General features: G+C 40.1%; 1 protein-coding gene across 7 annotated transcripts in view; it reads right to left on the bottom strand.

The window, feature by feature from the left end:
* The window catches only part of LAMA2 (laminin subunit alpha 2), a 1,513,089-nt gene that overhangs the window by 224,763 nt on the left and 1,272,335 nt on the right, over positions 1–15,991 (bottom strand). For all 7 annotated transcript variants that reach the window (XM_073627245.1, XM_073627247.1, XM_073627249.1 and 4 more), the window contains one exon: positions 12,192–12,330. In XM_073627245.1, the coding sequence (XP_073483346.1) occupies positions 12,192–12,330 (139 nt within the window). The remainder of the gene's footprint in view (positions 1–12,191; positions 12,331–15,991) is intronic.

Here is a 15,991-nt window from a genome sequence, read left to right as displayed (position 1 = left end):
AACTTTAGAAGACACGGACTGGTCTAACATATGGCTCACATCTAAGTCATCTTCACCCAACATCTTAGCACTGGAGACAAATTATAAAGTCCTAACTAGCTGGTACCTTGTACCCGCTAGAGTGGCAAAATATTCACCTAATACCTCAGCTCTTTGTTTTCGAGGATGCCCAGAAATAGGCACATATTTACACATATGGTGGACGTGCCCAGTAATCCAAACCTTCTGGAAGGAAGTCTTCGTGATTGCATCTAAAATATTTAAAAAAATAATACAACCAGATCCATATTTAACTTTACTTAATCTAAAACCGGAATGGTTAACACTCTCTCAATTCAAACTTATGATCCAACTAATAACGGCTGCAAAACAAACAGTGGCCAAGGCATGGAAATCTCCTACATTGGTACTAGCAGAAACAATTCACAGAATGAATAATACAATGTCCCATGCTAAGATGGTAGCCATCGATCAAAATCAAATTCCAAAATTTGAAAAACTTTGGCATCCTTGGATAAAACAACAGTTCCTGTCAAACTTCAATGACTCTGTCCTGTTGCCATGGTAACAGATTAAATGACTTACAGAGACACCCATTCTAAGGCTTCAAAGAGAACTAAAAAGAATAATAAACTGACGAGCGGGACAACCTTGTGGACCATACCTCTACCTTTCAACCTTTTTTCTTCTTTCTCTTTCCTTTTCTCCACCTTACGATTAAAGCTCATTATCAGAATTGATTTGACCTATATACACTCTACTTGTAAACAATATGTATAGTAGGTATAAATCATTTAAATACCTACAAAAGTAACTAAGGAAATGATATATATCTTTAATTTAGGTTTACGTGAACCCAATGTTTAATATTTGAAATTTCATGATATTTACCTATATAAACCCTACTGTAAAACAATGAGCTTACTTTATAGATCCTTGTAAACTTACTTTATGTATCTTTATAACATTGTATACTCAATAAACTTCTTTTGACAAGGAAAAAAAAAATACAACTCAATACAGGAGGAATCAGAGGGCCCTGCTCATTCGAGTTTACAATCTAGAATGGAGGTTCAAGTGAAACAAAAAGGTAATAAATGTGGGGGGTGAACTGATGTAGAAAATGAAAATACAGTTGTTAGGTGTGGGTAGGATAGGCCTCTCTGAAGAGGAGGGTTTTCAGGGATTATCTAAAAGCTAATAGAGTAGGAGATAATCGGACAGGTTGGGGTAAGGAGTTCCATAGGATTGGAGAGGCTCTAAAAAAGTCCTGGAGGCGAGCAAAGGAGGAGGTGACGAGGGAGCTAGAGAGCAGGAGGTCTTGAGAGGAACGGAGATTACGATTAGGTTGGTATTTTGAGACTAGGCTAGTGATGTAGCTGGGGGCTATATTGTGGATGGCTTTGTAAGTTGTCGTTAGTATTTTGAATTTAATTAGTTGGGTGAGTGGAAGCCAGTAGAGGGATTGACAGAGAGGAGTAGCAGACACAGAGCGATTGGTAAGGTGGATGAGTCTTGCAACAGCATTCATGATGTATATAGCGATGGTTCATGATAATATCTAAGGGAAAGTGAAGGTTGAATGCATAGGGCTATATGCTGGTTTGACCACATGAAAACAGGGGTCCATTAACTGAGATGAGCACACGCCCAAAAGGGGAACCAAAGGTGGAAGATTTAGCTATTTCTCACACCTACATGGTGGTTTGGATATTCAAGATTTTACATGAGACAGTTTAAAGGACTATCAAAGATTGTGAACTATTATACAGTAGCATGTTTAGGTGCGCTAATATGATTATATTCATATATGTGAATTTTGTATAAGTAGTTATATTTTTTCACTAATATAAAGGGGATTGATATTATGTTGATATGTTGATATTGATATTATGTCAGCCTGGATGTCACATCATTTCCTCAAATTCAACCTATCCAAAACCGAGCTCATAATATTTCCTCCCTCAGGTGCCACTTCCCCTGATTTCTCTGACAATATCAATGGCTCAACTATCAACCCATCTCCCCACGCCAAGGTCCTAGGTGTAATCCTGGACTCTGAACTAATCTTTCGACCCCACATTCTATCACTATCCCAAACTTGCCGCCTCATTCTCTGCAACATCTCCAAGATACGCCCCTTCCTAACCAATGTCACCACAAAGCTTCTAATCCACTCCCTGGTCATCTCCCGCCTCGACTACTGCAACTCCCTCCTCATTGGTTTACCTCTAAATAGGCTATCCCCACTTCAGTCCATCATGAATGCTGCTGCCAGGCTCATAAACCTCACAAACCGCTCAGCGTCTGCTACACCCCTCTGCCAATCCCTCCATTGGCTGCCACTCAGTCACCAAATTAAATTCAAGATACTAACTATAACTTACAAAGCCATCCAAAACCTGGCCCCCAGCTACATCTCTAACCTAGTCACAAAATACCAACCTAATCGTTCTCTTCTCTCCTCCCCAGACCTCCTGCTCTCAAACTCCCTTGTCACCTCATCCCATGCTCGCCTTCAGGACTTCTCGAGAGCCTCTCCCATCCCAATCCGTCTGATTTTCTCCTACTTTATCCACTTTCAGACAATCCCTGAAAACTCATCTCTTCAGAGAAGCCTATCTGGCCCCCACCTAACAACTGTACATTTATCTACTCAATCAGCACATCACCCACAGTTATTACCTCTTGTATCTCTTGACGTTCCCTCTTAGATTGTAAGCTCTAAGGAGCAGGGCCCTCTGATTCCTACTGTAATAAAGTGTATTAATAAAAAAATATATTTAAATCTGTTACGTGTAATAAGTGCAATGCACTCCACGTGAAGAATTAAACCGTGGCGCTATCTCTAAAGCTTTTCCCACCTCTTGTGGTGAAATATCTAATCAAGTGAGCACCCATTTACTGGTGTGTATCTACATATGAAAAAAATAAAATAAAAAAAAAATATATGTGCAATAGGTATATAATAATAACACACTATTGATAAAACCAAATAATTATAAAACACCAAATAAACAGTACATAAAGTGACTTTGTGCCAATACTGCTCAGATGCTAGTATGCATCAGTCCCCATGCAGTGACTACATAAGGGCCGTGCATACCATCACAATTAATAACAATCTTTAAGTGTCACACTATGCCTATGTAACTACAACAATAAAATAATATAAATATAAAATCTGTGGAAAACACACATATGTGCAAAGTGTCCGTGATCGTGATCAAAGCAACTTTAAATGTGTAACAGCAAGTCCCTCTATTTCAGGAATGTAAGTTCTTCTACCAAATTCTTCCACCACACCACTGTGTTCAGTGACCACTCTCCCAATGGACAGCCACTCACCAGCTCCTCATGCCTCCACTTTCGTATGAGGCTATAAGGCATAGATATCTGCAGCTACTGGCAAGGGTTAAACCAGTTCCATCCGGAGGATCGTTCCATATGAAAATTAAAAAAACTCCCAATAGCGTGATAACGTAAAACACTTTAATGATTCACACTGCAAATCACACTCCAACAGTTCCACTCACATTGTGTATATAATTAAACAGCACAGCAAACTCCACAGCAATCTGTCTGATGCAATATTAATATAGCAGCTTAGATCAACCTTCTAAGGGGTGTGCGGTCACGGCGGACCCTTTAACAGCCGGCGTCTAAGAAGTCTCTCTCACCCTCTCCCCGCCTGCTTACTAGATGGGCCAACCGTCTCCCCCGCTCGGTAAACCGTACAGCTCGCTTCTTCCTGTCACTTGTACGTGGTGTTATCCTTCGCTCGGCCACGCCCCCACGAAGCGAAGCGAGCGAAGGATAACACCACGTACAAGTGACAGGAAGAAGCGAGCTGTACGGTTTACCGAGCGGGGGAGACGGTTGGCCCATCTAGTAAGCAGGCGGGGAGAGGGTGAGAGAGACTTCTTAGACGCCAGCTGTTAAAGGGTCCGCCGTGACCGCACACCCCCTAGAAGGTTGATCTAAGCTGCTATATTAATATTGCATCAGACAGATTGCTGTGGAGTTTGCTGTGCTGTTTAATTTTATACACAATGTGAGTGGAACTGTTGGAGTGTGATTTGCAGTGTGAATCATTAAAGTGTTTTACGTTATCACACTATTGGGAGTTTTTTTAATTTTCATATGGAACGATCCTCCAGATGGAAATGGTTTAACCCTTGCCAGTAGCTGCAGATATCTATGCCTTATAGCCTCATACGAAAGTGGAGGCATGAGGAGCTGGTGAGTGGCTGTCCATTGGGAGAGTGGTCACTGAACACAGTGGTGTGGTGAAAGAATTTGGTAGAAGAACTTACATTCCTGAAATAGAGGGACTTGCTGTTGCACATTTAAAGTTGCTTTGATCACGATCACCGACACTTTGCACATATGTGTGTTTTCCACAGATTTTATATTTATATTATTTTATTGTTGTAGTTACATAGGCATAGTGTGACACTTAAAGATTGTTATTAATTGTGATGGTATGCACGGCCCTTATGTAGTCACTGCATGGGGACTGATGCATACTAGCATCTGAGCAGTATTGGCACAAAGTCACTTTATGTACTGTTTATTTAGTGTTTTATAATTATTTGGTTTTATCAATAGTGTGTTATTATTATATACCTATTGCACATATATTTTTTTTATTTTATTTTTTTTATATGTAGATACACACCAGTAAATGGGTGCTCACTTGATTAGATATTTCACCACAAGAGGTGGGAAAAGCTTTAGAGATAGCGCCACGGTTTAATTCTTCACGTGGAGTGCATTGCATTTATTACACGTCACAGATTTAAATATTTTTTTTATTGTCTCATATACACTAAGTGGCAGCTGCAGGTAGGTGCTATCAACCTGGTGTTAACTATCATTGTGGTTGACTTTCCAAGGCGCAGTGGGGGTTAACCTAGTATAGGGTGGATATTTTACCTAGGAAAACCGTTCATTAATAAAGTGTATTGTATTTGTACTGTCTACCCTCAAGTTGTAAAGCGCTACGTAAACTGTTGGTGCTATATAAATCCTGTATAATAATAATAATGTTGGTATATGTTGATAAGATTGGATGAATACACAAGAGCACTGGTGCTTTATTTTGCAAGATTGTATTCAATATCAGGACTGTTTGGGGGAGTTGGATTATTACTTAGTATTTATATAGAAAAGAAAAGGAGGCTAGGGTATTGGGTGTACAGTGCCCTGAAAAAGTATTCGTTGAAATTTTCCACAATTTGTTATGTTACAACCTAAAACGTAAATGTATTTTATTGTGATTTTATGTGATAGACAAACACAAAGTGGCACATAATTGTGAAGTGGAAGGAAAATGATAAATGGTTTTCAAAATGTTTTACAAATAAATATCTGAAAAGTGTGGCGTGCATTTGTATTCATCCCCCTGAGTCAATACTTTGTAGAACCTCCTTTTGCTGCAATCAGAGCTGCAAGTCTTTTTAAGTAGGTCTCTACCAGCTTTGTATCTAGAGAGTGAAATTTTTGCCCATGCTTCTTTGCAAAATAGCTCAAGCTCTGTCAGATTGGATGGAGAGTGTCTGTGAACAGCAATTTTCAAGTCTTGCCACAGATTCTCAATTGGATTTAGGTTGGGACTTTGACGGCCATTCTAACACGTAAATATGCTTTGATCTAAACTATGTATTTGTAGCTCTGGCTGTATGTTGAACCTCGGCCCCAGTCTCAAGTCTTTTGCAGACTCTAACAGGTTTTCTTCTAAGATTGCCCTGTATTTGGCTCCATCCATCTTTCCATCAACTCTGACCAGCTTCCCTGTCCCTGCTGAAGAAAAGCATCCCCACAACATGATGCTGCCACCACCATGTTTTACGGTGGGGGTTGTGTGTTCAGGGTGAAGTGCAGTGTTAGTTTTCTGCTACACATAGCAATTTGCTTTTAGACCAAAAAGTTCAATGTTGGTCTCATCTGACGAGCGCATCTTCTTCCACTTGTTTGCTGTTTCGCCCACATGGCTTCTCGCAAACTGCAAATTGGACTTCTTATGGCTTTCTTTCAACAAAGGCTTTCTTCTTGCCACTCTTCCATAAAGGCCAGATTTGTGGAGTGCATGACTAATAGTTGTCCTGTGGACAGATTCTCCCACCTGAGCTGTGTATCTCTGCAGCTTCTCCAGAGTTACCATGGGCCTCTTGGCTGCTTCTCTGATTAATGCTTTCTTTGCCCAGCCAGTCAGTTTACGACAATACATGGACAGCCATGTCTTGGTAGGTTTGCAGTTGTGCCATACTCTTTCCATTTTCGGATGATGGATTGAACAGTGGTCCATGAGATGTTCAAAGCTTGGAATATTTTTTTACAACCTAACTCTGCTTTAAACATCTCCACAACATTATCCCTGACCTGTCTGGTGTGTTCCTTGGCCTTCATAATGCTGTTTGTTCACTAAGGTTCTCTAGCAAACCTCTAAGGGCTTCACAGAACAGCTGTATTTATACTGAGATTAAATTACACACAGGGGGACTCTATTTACTAATTAGGTGACTTCTGAAGGCAATTGGTTCCACTAGATTTTAGTTAGGAGTATCGGAGTAAAGGGGGCTGAATACAAATGCATGCCACACTTTCCACATATTTATTTGTAAAAAAAAAAAAAAATATTTATCCACTTCCCAATTATGTGCCACTTTGTGTTGGTCTATCACATAAAATCCCAATAAAATATATTTACGTTTTTAGTTGTAACATGACAGAATGTTAAAAATGTCAAGGGGTATGAATACTTTTTCAAGGCACTGTATATCTAATACTTGCCAATCTGTGAATTTAAGGTATAAGACTATAACTAAAGGCAATTTTTTTGGTGGTGGTTAGAGCCACTGTCAGTTTTTTATATGTTTATGGGTCCCCATAAGAGAAATTAATTCTGTAATAATTGTTCCAAACACCAATGTTACTGGGATTGAAAGTAAGAGAAACGTTACATTTTGCCACTAGAATAAGATTTTTTTTTTCAGTTACTCATTGGGGAGATTTACTTCACATCCTGTAGACTCAACAGGAAGTAGGAGGATATTGGTAAAATCCCCTCTTACACTGTTGTTACAGGAACAAGTGTACCTATTGAAAGACTAGCAAAATGTAATGTTTCTCTTACTTTCAATCCTAGTAACATTGGTGTTTGGAACAATTATTAGTATTAATGTCTCTTATGAGGACCCAGAAGATCTACATGGAACAGCCAGGATTAATTCCCGGGCTGATATAATCTTATAAATAGGTAATTTGTCTTTTTCCATAATTCTCAATAACAATGCATTTAATTAAATACATGTTTATAATATTATACTTCTTTGGGCTGTGATGAGGCAGTGGCCTCATCACAGGGGTCCGACAAACCCTCCACTGAGTCAAATATTTTCAATCAGCAGGGAGCATGGAATTAGACACAATATAGGTCTGACTTAGTAAGGGACTTGCTGGATCCCTGTAAAGAGATGGCTGCTGCTGGCAGGGAGCAGGCTTTTCTATTTAGACTGTGGCTACTTTAGTGAGAAACCTAACTGTAAGACATTAAGCATCTTATTTTAATGCACCTGAAATATATTTAGCTAATGTAAACTGATGGTTTAATTAGGCTTTAAGCCAGTGCATAATTTACAGGGAAGTTTGAGGGGGCAAGCTACGAATGTAAAGTAGTAGAACGGCAGTTTCCAGGATGTCCATTATGTCTAGGCTGTGGACATTCCATTATTCGCATATTCTTACCAAGCAATGAATGACCTTTAAAGCAAGTTTTTTTTTTTACCTTTTTAGCTGCAAGCATTCTGGAGCAATTTATTCTCAAAGTTTAGAGTAGAAGTACTGGTTCAAGTTCTCTTAACAGCTCAACTTCTCCTGCTCCTTCTTCCAAGAGCACCTACTCTATGTTTACATTAGAGATTAGAAGAGTGGAAAGATACTAAGTCACTGCTGGGAAGGGTTAAACTGAAATAGTAAGATAAATTTGCTTTTGCTTCTGCTACAAATTTTCAGGATTGTGTCAGTGAGGCCTTTCTTTAAAGATCATTCACTTGTTAAGAATAGTAACAAAATACTTAAACGTCCATAGTCTGGCCACAGGTCCATAACATAATGTATGTATCTTAAAAGTAGTAAATGTGACATTCACCAAACATTCAAAGGTTGTAAAACCATCCCAGTAATTTAAAACACACATACCAGGATTATTGACCTATAGTACTTTTTGGTGAATGTCACATCTATGGTTTTATACATATGGCCCCTCGTGTTTAATTTTGATATTTTTAATTTTTCTATTTGTGAACAGGTTTGAAAGCGAAAAGAAAAAGAAAGCTTTCTTGATATCTATTTTCCTATTCATGCACTAGAATAACACGAGGATAGCACTAACAATATGGAACATTAATCAGAACAGCAACCATTGTGCAGAATATTCTTCTCTAATATAATACTCTGTACAAAATAGTGAAGAAGGCAATTAAATTAACTGTACAACCAGGAAATGTAAAAATAAAGGGGAACACAAGCTTTCCTTTTGTTAAAATTATTGGCTGCAATAAAAGGAGCTGTCATGCATAATTCAGACTAATATTAGATAGCGATTTTACAAACGACTTTTGGTTTTGAGCAATATTAGATACAGTATATTAAATAGCCCTGAAAGGTCACATTTGCATGCAATAATATTAGTATAGCACAACATGAAACTATATTTAGACATTTTCCAAGAAACTGGACTTACAGCTGAACGCAAAACTGTTTTAAAAAATAATATTTAATTATAGAACTGACAGTGGTGAATTATTAAAGTAAAATACATAAATAATGAATGTCTTGCTGCACGCCTCTAATTATTTTTAGTGGCTTAGCGGAAAGACTCGGGGTCCAAGAAATTGGGCCTAAGCTCAAATTAGAGTAAGAACTGATATCTCCTTTGGCTATGTGTTACTGTAAGGGTCTAACTATATGTTTTGGGATCCCTTAGACGTTTAAAAGAGGCTCTAGTCCAGTGTTTCTCAACTCCAGTCCTCAAGGCGCACCAACAGGTCATGTTTTCAGGATTTCCACTAATTTTGCACAGGTGATTTGATCAGTTTCACTGCCTTAGTAAATACCACAGCCCTTTCATTTGAGGGAAATCCTGAAAACATGACCTGTTGGTGTGCCTTGAGGACTGGAGTTGAGAAACACTGCTCTAGTCTATACCCAATTGCTGTCATGACAACAACTTCTAACACTATATTATTTGATGTCTGAGTGCAGGGGCATCTGTCAATGAGCATTTCTGTCAAATAACTTTATTTTTTGCGTTTTCTGCACCCCCCGGACATAACTTTCACTTTTGCCCCTTGCTACCTAGAGAAATATGCAGGCCACCCTACCATTTCCTTCTGAAAATACTAGTTGTCTAGTGTCATGCTAATCCAATGGTACCAGTACACCACAGCACAAACCACATCACAGACTTCTGCCTTTACCTGTTATAAGGGTCAGAAACATAAATAAATTACTAAAGTCAGATGATCAGTTGAACAGGCAGGCAAGTAGCATCTTTCATAAAGGTTAGCAATGCTGCACTCATTTTTCTCTCAGGACACAGGATGATAGGATCATAACATGCCCACAGGGCAGCCATCAGAAATTTTTGGGCCTCTTACACAGATTTAGGCCTGGGCCCCCCAGGGCCTGACCACCAACATTCTCTAGGGTCCGCCCACTGGCGTCCCACCAAATCCGCTCACTGGCCATCCCACCGAGTCCCCATCCACGCCCAGCATCATCCATCCCTCTCCACAATGTGTTCCCATCCACGCCCAGCATCATCCATCCCTCTCCACAATGTATGCCCATCCACGCCCAGAATCCTGGAGAGGGATGGATGATTCTGGGCGTGGATGGGGATACATTGTGGAGAGGGATGGAGATTCTGTGTGGGGATGAGGATGATGGAGTTGCATTGTGAAAATGGATGAGGATGACTCTGGGTGGGGGATGAGAGCTACATAGTGAAGAGGCTCTCCACAATGTAACTCTCATCCCCATCCAGAGTCAACATCATTCATTTTCATAATGCAACTAAATCATGCCAGCTTGTCAGCCTCAGGTGTCCCATCCAAGGAGATTAAATAAAGTGAGTCCAAATCTACAGCACAGGGGGCACAGCAGCACACACTAACGCTCTGTGATTTGCCCTTCATGTTGCTCTCTCGTATTCCGAATCTGCATGCACCTGAGAGGGCTGGGTCCACTGTCATCACTGACAAATTGACCACACCCCGAGCCTGAGTCCCAGCCAATCAGATTGTAAACCAACCTAGCAGCAGCAGCTATCAGACTCTGCATCAGCAGGGAAGGAAGCGGAGCAAGTGCTGACCGAGGTCACTGGGAGGGGGGGCTGTTGATGTGAAAGGCGGCAGAGGCTCAGGCTTGTATGCTTCTTTCTCCTTTTCTATTGTGGGCGCCGTGCAGACCAGCGGCTGCCTGCAGAAACAGTTAAATTTCATGTGTTGCTATAGGGGGAGTGGGGCCGACCAGCCAGGCCCCTTGGGGTGCTCAGGCCCCTTACAAGAGTTTTGCCTGTACCCCTCTGATGGCGGCCCTGCATGCCCATCAAGTTATGAAAAGAATGGTGAGTAAGCTGTGACTTCGGAAGAAGAGCATGTTTCTGCTCCTCCAGCACTATTCCTTTTCCCTCATAATATAAAAGCCCTCCTTTTACATTTACCATATTCCTATAGTCTTTGTATCCCTTTGCCTTATACCTAATTTACACAGGAGTTTTTAGTTCCCATTGGCTGTTTTGGCCATATGCACTTTTGATGTTATGGAAAATGGTATCATTTTGTTTGAACTTGTGTTTATCTAACCTAAAAAGTATTTCATTTAGCAGTGCCATATCCATTAAAGAGAGAGCATTCAAAACCTATGACCACACCAGCTATTGGGGATCTAATACATTATATTCATGATGTCGAAGGCATAGGGCTAAGTGAGAAAAAATGGTGAAGTGCCCTGAATTTGCAGGGGTAAACAGCAAATGGCTTATGGTCTGCCCAGAAACAAAGGGCAGGGCAAAGATGAAAACCATTAGTGTTTGATTTGGGATGTATTTACCTAATGGCTGCATGTAAACTATATGTGTGTTCAAGGCAATAAGTACAACCTTGGTTCAACAATGAACAAGTGACTGGGCATCACCACTTGTCTGTTGTATTGGTAAAATTTGTTTCACTCCAGTTCATTAGGAGGAATGGTCTCTTCTGATTACCGTAAAGTTTCTATGTTTAGTATAAATTAGTGCACAGTGTCCAGGGAGTTCACAGTGTGACAATGGTCTTTTGCAGGGCTGGTGGATGGTGCTTTATTCTGGCTCCAAAATACCTCTACAAATTATTGTTTGCTGCTGTTGTTCATTTGACTCTTACAATTATATCTGTCTTTCTGCCTATCTACATAATCATTATGCAGTCTAACAAACTTGGGCCACTTGTGTATCTGTAATCATGTGGTCTGCAAAAAGTGTGGTACCACTACATTCTATCAGGGATAGGAATAAAATTCAACTATAAGTAGTGTGTAGCAAATAGCACTTAGAATTTTCCTAGTGTTCTGTTCTGTTGTTACTAAGTAAGAGCTACAGTAACTAAGCATGTTCAGTCAATATGGCAACGGTTTTTCAGTAAATTGAATTAAAAAGTATGTCTACAGAAGCTCTCAGTATTATTTTTTTGAACAAGAGTTCTTGGAAGAGTTAGTCATTAGTCATGTCTGTGTAAGTGTGCTCCTTTTGGGGTAAGCAGTGGGAATACTTTCTGGTGGTGTCTCACTCCTTGACCTGATTCAGAAGGAAAACTCCTGGGGGAGTCAAGTTTGCACTGACTGCTTCCAAGGACCCATTGGTGAGTATATGTTTTTTCGGTAAATTAAAATGGTCACAGTAATTCATAATAGGTCTTGCTCATTTCTGTTTTTTTAAAGGATTGTGCTTGGCTCTGCTAGAACTCACAGCAGTGATTTGTGGATACTAATTCATTCTCCCATCTTATACTCTTTTAAATAACTGTCCACAGGGCATCTGATGCTACTGCTTCGGCTTGGTCCTCAGTACAAGATTCCTTAAGTTTATGAAAGAAGATAAAATACTGTCCAAAACGTGGCTACATTTTTTTAAAAGTATTTATCCTTACCAAATCTACTGCTTCATTTGCTTTTACTCTGGCCTCTGTTGCCGTGTCCTCAGCATTGTCAATCAAGTCCTTGATATTGCTGTATGCTTTGAAAGCCACCGTAGCATTAAATGAGAGGTTTTTAGCTTCAGCGAGGATTCTGTGAAAGTAGATAGCAATGTTAAATTCAAATCTAAATGAAACCCTGCAGAAAGGAATTGATATCAAAATAATGTGTAAAATACATTGCTGCTACAGGAAAGCAATTTATTTATGCACTGACTCCACAGCACATAAATGGCTACATATTCTTTGCTTATAAAATCAGTTTATCTGGGAGTCTAGATGCCTCAGCAGCTGCATGCACAGTTTCCTGCTCAATCATTAAAAAATCGTTTCGTACCCAGCCAGTCTTTAGTGCTGGGACACAGAAACATGATGGGAGACATTCTGTAAGCAGCATTAGTAATTAAAGGAGAATTATGACCAAAGTTATTTTGGCCATACTTCTATTCTGGGGCACAGGAGTGCACATACTTTGCTCTCCTGTGGCCTGCTGCAAGCTGACGTCACAGAGCTGCTCCAGGCTCTGGAAGGAAACCAACCATATTGTTGGAGTCCATCGGATGCTGGATCAGCAGCTGGCTCAGCCTCTCGGCACGCCAGTGAGGGTCTGAGCCAGATACTCCTGCCCCTCCCCATTTCAGCACTCCAGTGAGTGCTGAAGGGGCAGAGCAGATAGCAGTGACTGACAGTCATTGATCTCCCCTCCAAGCAGACTGAAAACTGGGTGATCAGCAGTTATATGATCATTCAGTTCTCAGGCTTAGAGCTGGCAGAGGGCAGCTGAAGCATCAGACCGATGATGCAGCATAATGGTGAGTATGTAAGTATTCTGCTAAATATCCTCTGTCAACACAAAAGGATTAAAAAAACATACAAGTCAGTCATATAGTGAGGCACAGGGGCATAGAAAAGTGTGGGGAGGTAGTGGGGTCCAACCCTCCCTTCCAAGAGCACCCTGCCCAAGTTCCAAGTGCTGCTGAACCACTCAGCAATAATGCAAGTCAGTAAAATCAAATTTAAGGCAGGGTGATCTGCATTGCAGCTGGCACTGCATGTAGTACTGCGGTGATCCACTGGGCCAGGGGACAGATGCAGTGATCTGTGCAGTCAGCCCGTGTATAGTGACTGCAATGTAATATGCCCAATGCAGCACCTGCCCACTGCACTCTACTTTTGCCCACTGGATCAGATCAGCAATTCTGCCTGGTGCCTGCTGCTCTCTTGGACTTTCACACTGCCCAGCTGCCGGCATTTTGGTAAGTGACTGTGGCTTTTTCCCTCTTTGCCTACTAGTGCTTAATCACTGGCTCTGACTCAGTTACACTGTCCCACGTGTCTGCCTGACTGTCCAGGGCAGGCTTGCCCTGGCTGAAATCACATAAGCAGGCAGTGGTAAACCCCAGCCTTACAGTGCAGCCTTACGGTACCCTGATGACCTTGAGCTCTGAATCATCTACTACTGGTCTCTAAACTGTGCACTACTTACTCCTGACCCCTTAGCTCTGCATTGTCTACTACTAATCTCTGAACTCTGTGTTACTTACTATTGACCCCTACCTCACTTTATATTCAAACTACCAAGTGGCATTCTGTAAACTAGAATAGATGATCAGAAAAAGTGAATGCTGTGCTTTGAGAACTCCATGCTTATAAAAGATCCTATCTATATAAAATACAAAAAAAATGAATTTCCCAAAAGAGAAGAAAACCCCTGAAACAAAGTTCACATTTTTTAAGGGAAGCCTTGCAGGTAAAAAAACAGTTTAACTTCTTGTCTGCCAAGCTATGTTTATAAATGTTGAAGCTGCAGCAGTAGTGGTGGTATTGATATTCTTCAGCGAACGCTAGGCTTTTATGTAAAAGTGATCTGGGTAAATGTAGAGTTGCCCATCAAATTTACAGTACATTGAATGGCCAGCACCTCCTGCTAGTGCTGTCCATGGGAGCTCATGGGTTCTCCTATCCCTTCAAGGAGTTCCCCAATCTTCTTTGCATCAAATGAACCCGGAAGCAACTAGGATTTTGTCACCTCCAGATTTAGAGAAGTTATTCCCCAGCTACTGTATCTGGGGAAACAACAAAACAAACACAATCTGTACTTGAAAAACTGAAGTGGAGGGTAGGAAAGACATTGGGGTTTTAATAGACCCCTGATATCTCCATAAAGGGAACCTTTATGACCCCTGATATCTCCATAAAGGGAACCTTGACACAACCCTTGTAAAGGGAACTTTAGTGTATATTTTCCTAAACTTATGAATTTGATAAATACTAGCGCCGCTATCATGCGACATACAAAAATTGCAACTGTCACTAATTTATTTTCTTATTTTCCTTCAAAAAAAAAATATAATTGTTTAGCAGTTTAAAGTAATTTTCTAGTAAAAGGAGGTCCATGGAAAATGTCATAGGATAAAACACATCAGTAGGTGATGTTAGACGCCCTGAAACCAGAAGTACCCTTTCTGCCATTTTGGAATTAATTTGGTTTCTTGTATCTCTGTACGCTCTCTACATTTGTGAATGTGCTATGTTTAATGGAGGAAGTACCAGACCTAGAGGGAGTTTTGGAGAGGAAAGAAGAGGTTTTAATGTGTGATATCTAGCCCCAAGATGTGTGGACAATTGGTTTGGTAAGAGAGTATATTAGCATGAGGGATTTGATACACGTGGATTTGGATGCACGGGGAAAAATGGTTTGCACTTTTAACCGTGTTTATGTGTGAGCGCTTTTTTCAAAAATATCCTATTCTGGTTGTTGAAACTGTATTACACTATTTTTATTTTGTTTTTTAACCACAAACAATGTAAGGGCTTTAATGCTGGACAGCTTTTAGGAGCAGAGTAGGATGGGATTGATGATATGTGATTACCAAATTATATTTAGTAGCAGTATATAGGCACACAAACGAATGAAGAGAACACTAAAGCCTCGTACACATGATCGGACTTTCCGACAGGAAATGTTCGATGACAGGCTACTGGCGGAAAAACTGACCATGTGTATGCTCCATTGGACAATTGTTGTCAGATTTTCCACGGACAAATGTCTGATAGCAGGTTTTTAAATTTTCCGCAAACAAATGTGTGTTGTCGGATTTTCCGAGCGTGTGTACAGAAGTCCAAAATACAAACATGCATGCTCGGAAGCAAGGACGAGCCAGAAGCGGTCGGTCTTGTAAACTAGCATTCGTAATGGAGAGTTAACATTCGTGACGTGGCAAATTATGAAATCTCGAAATGCAGCGCATATTCTATTCTTTAATGGGATAATAATGAAGCTGCTTTGCTGCGGATGGAGTTATAGCAAACAAATTTACAAAGGCTTTTCTTTTCTAGTGATATCACGAATAATATTATTATGTTTTTTTTTTTTCTTTTATTTGCGCAAGTTACCACAACACCATTATCCCGTAGTTTTTAAGATCAAAGATACAACTATGTCGGCGTCCCTTGTTAATTTTACGTATTTTATAAAATGTAACTGTCTACTCCCAAACTGTCATTTGAAGTAAAACACATAGCCAAGTATTATTCTCCACATTTTTTTTTATTGTGCATTAAAAAAAGAAAACAAATAAAATTAGACATGCTATCTGCCAATAGAACTTAACCAAAAAGTGCTTTCTATACCTCCAAAAATATAGAAAATATACCAAATCATTATTCATTCAAAAAAATAGTTTCAAAGCAATAACTTCAAGGCCAATAATAAATAACACATTATCTCCTCCGATTCCACAACATGTCTGGTT

Source organism: Aquarana catesbeiana, linkage group LG04, assembly GCF_042186555.1.
Source record: "Aquarana catesbeiana isolate 2022-GZ linkage group LG04, ASM4218655v1, whole genome shotgun sequence".
NCBI lineage: Eukaryota > Metazoa > Chordata > Amphibia > Anura > Ranidae > Aquarana > Aquarana catesbeiana.
Note: the sequence above shows the minus strand (reverse complement) of the source record. Positions and strands in the feature narration are given on the sequence as shown.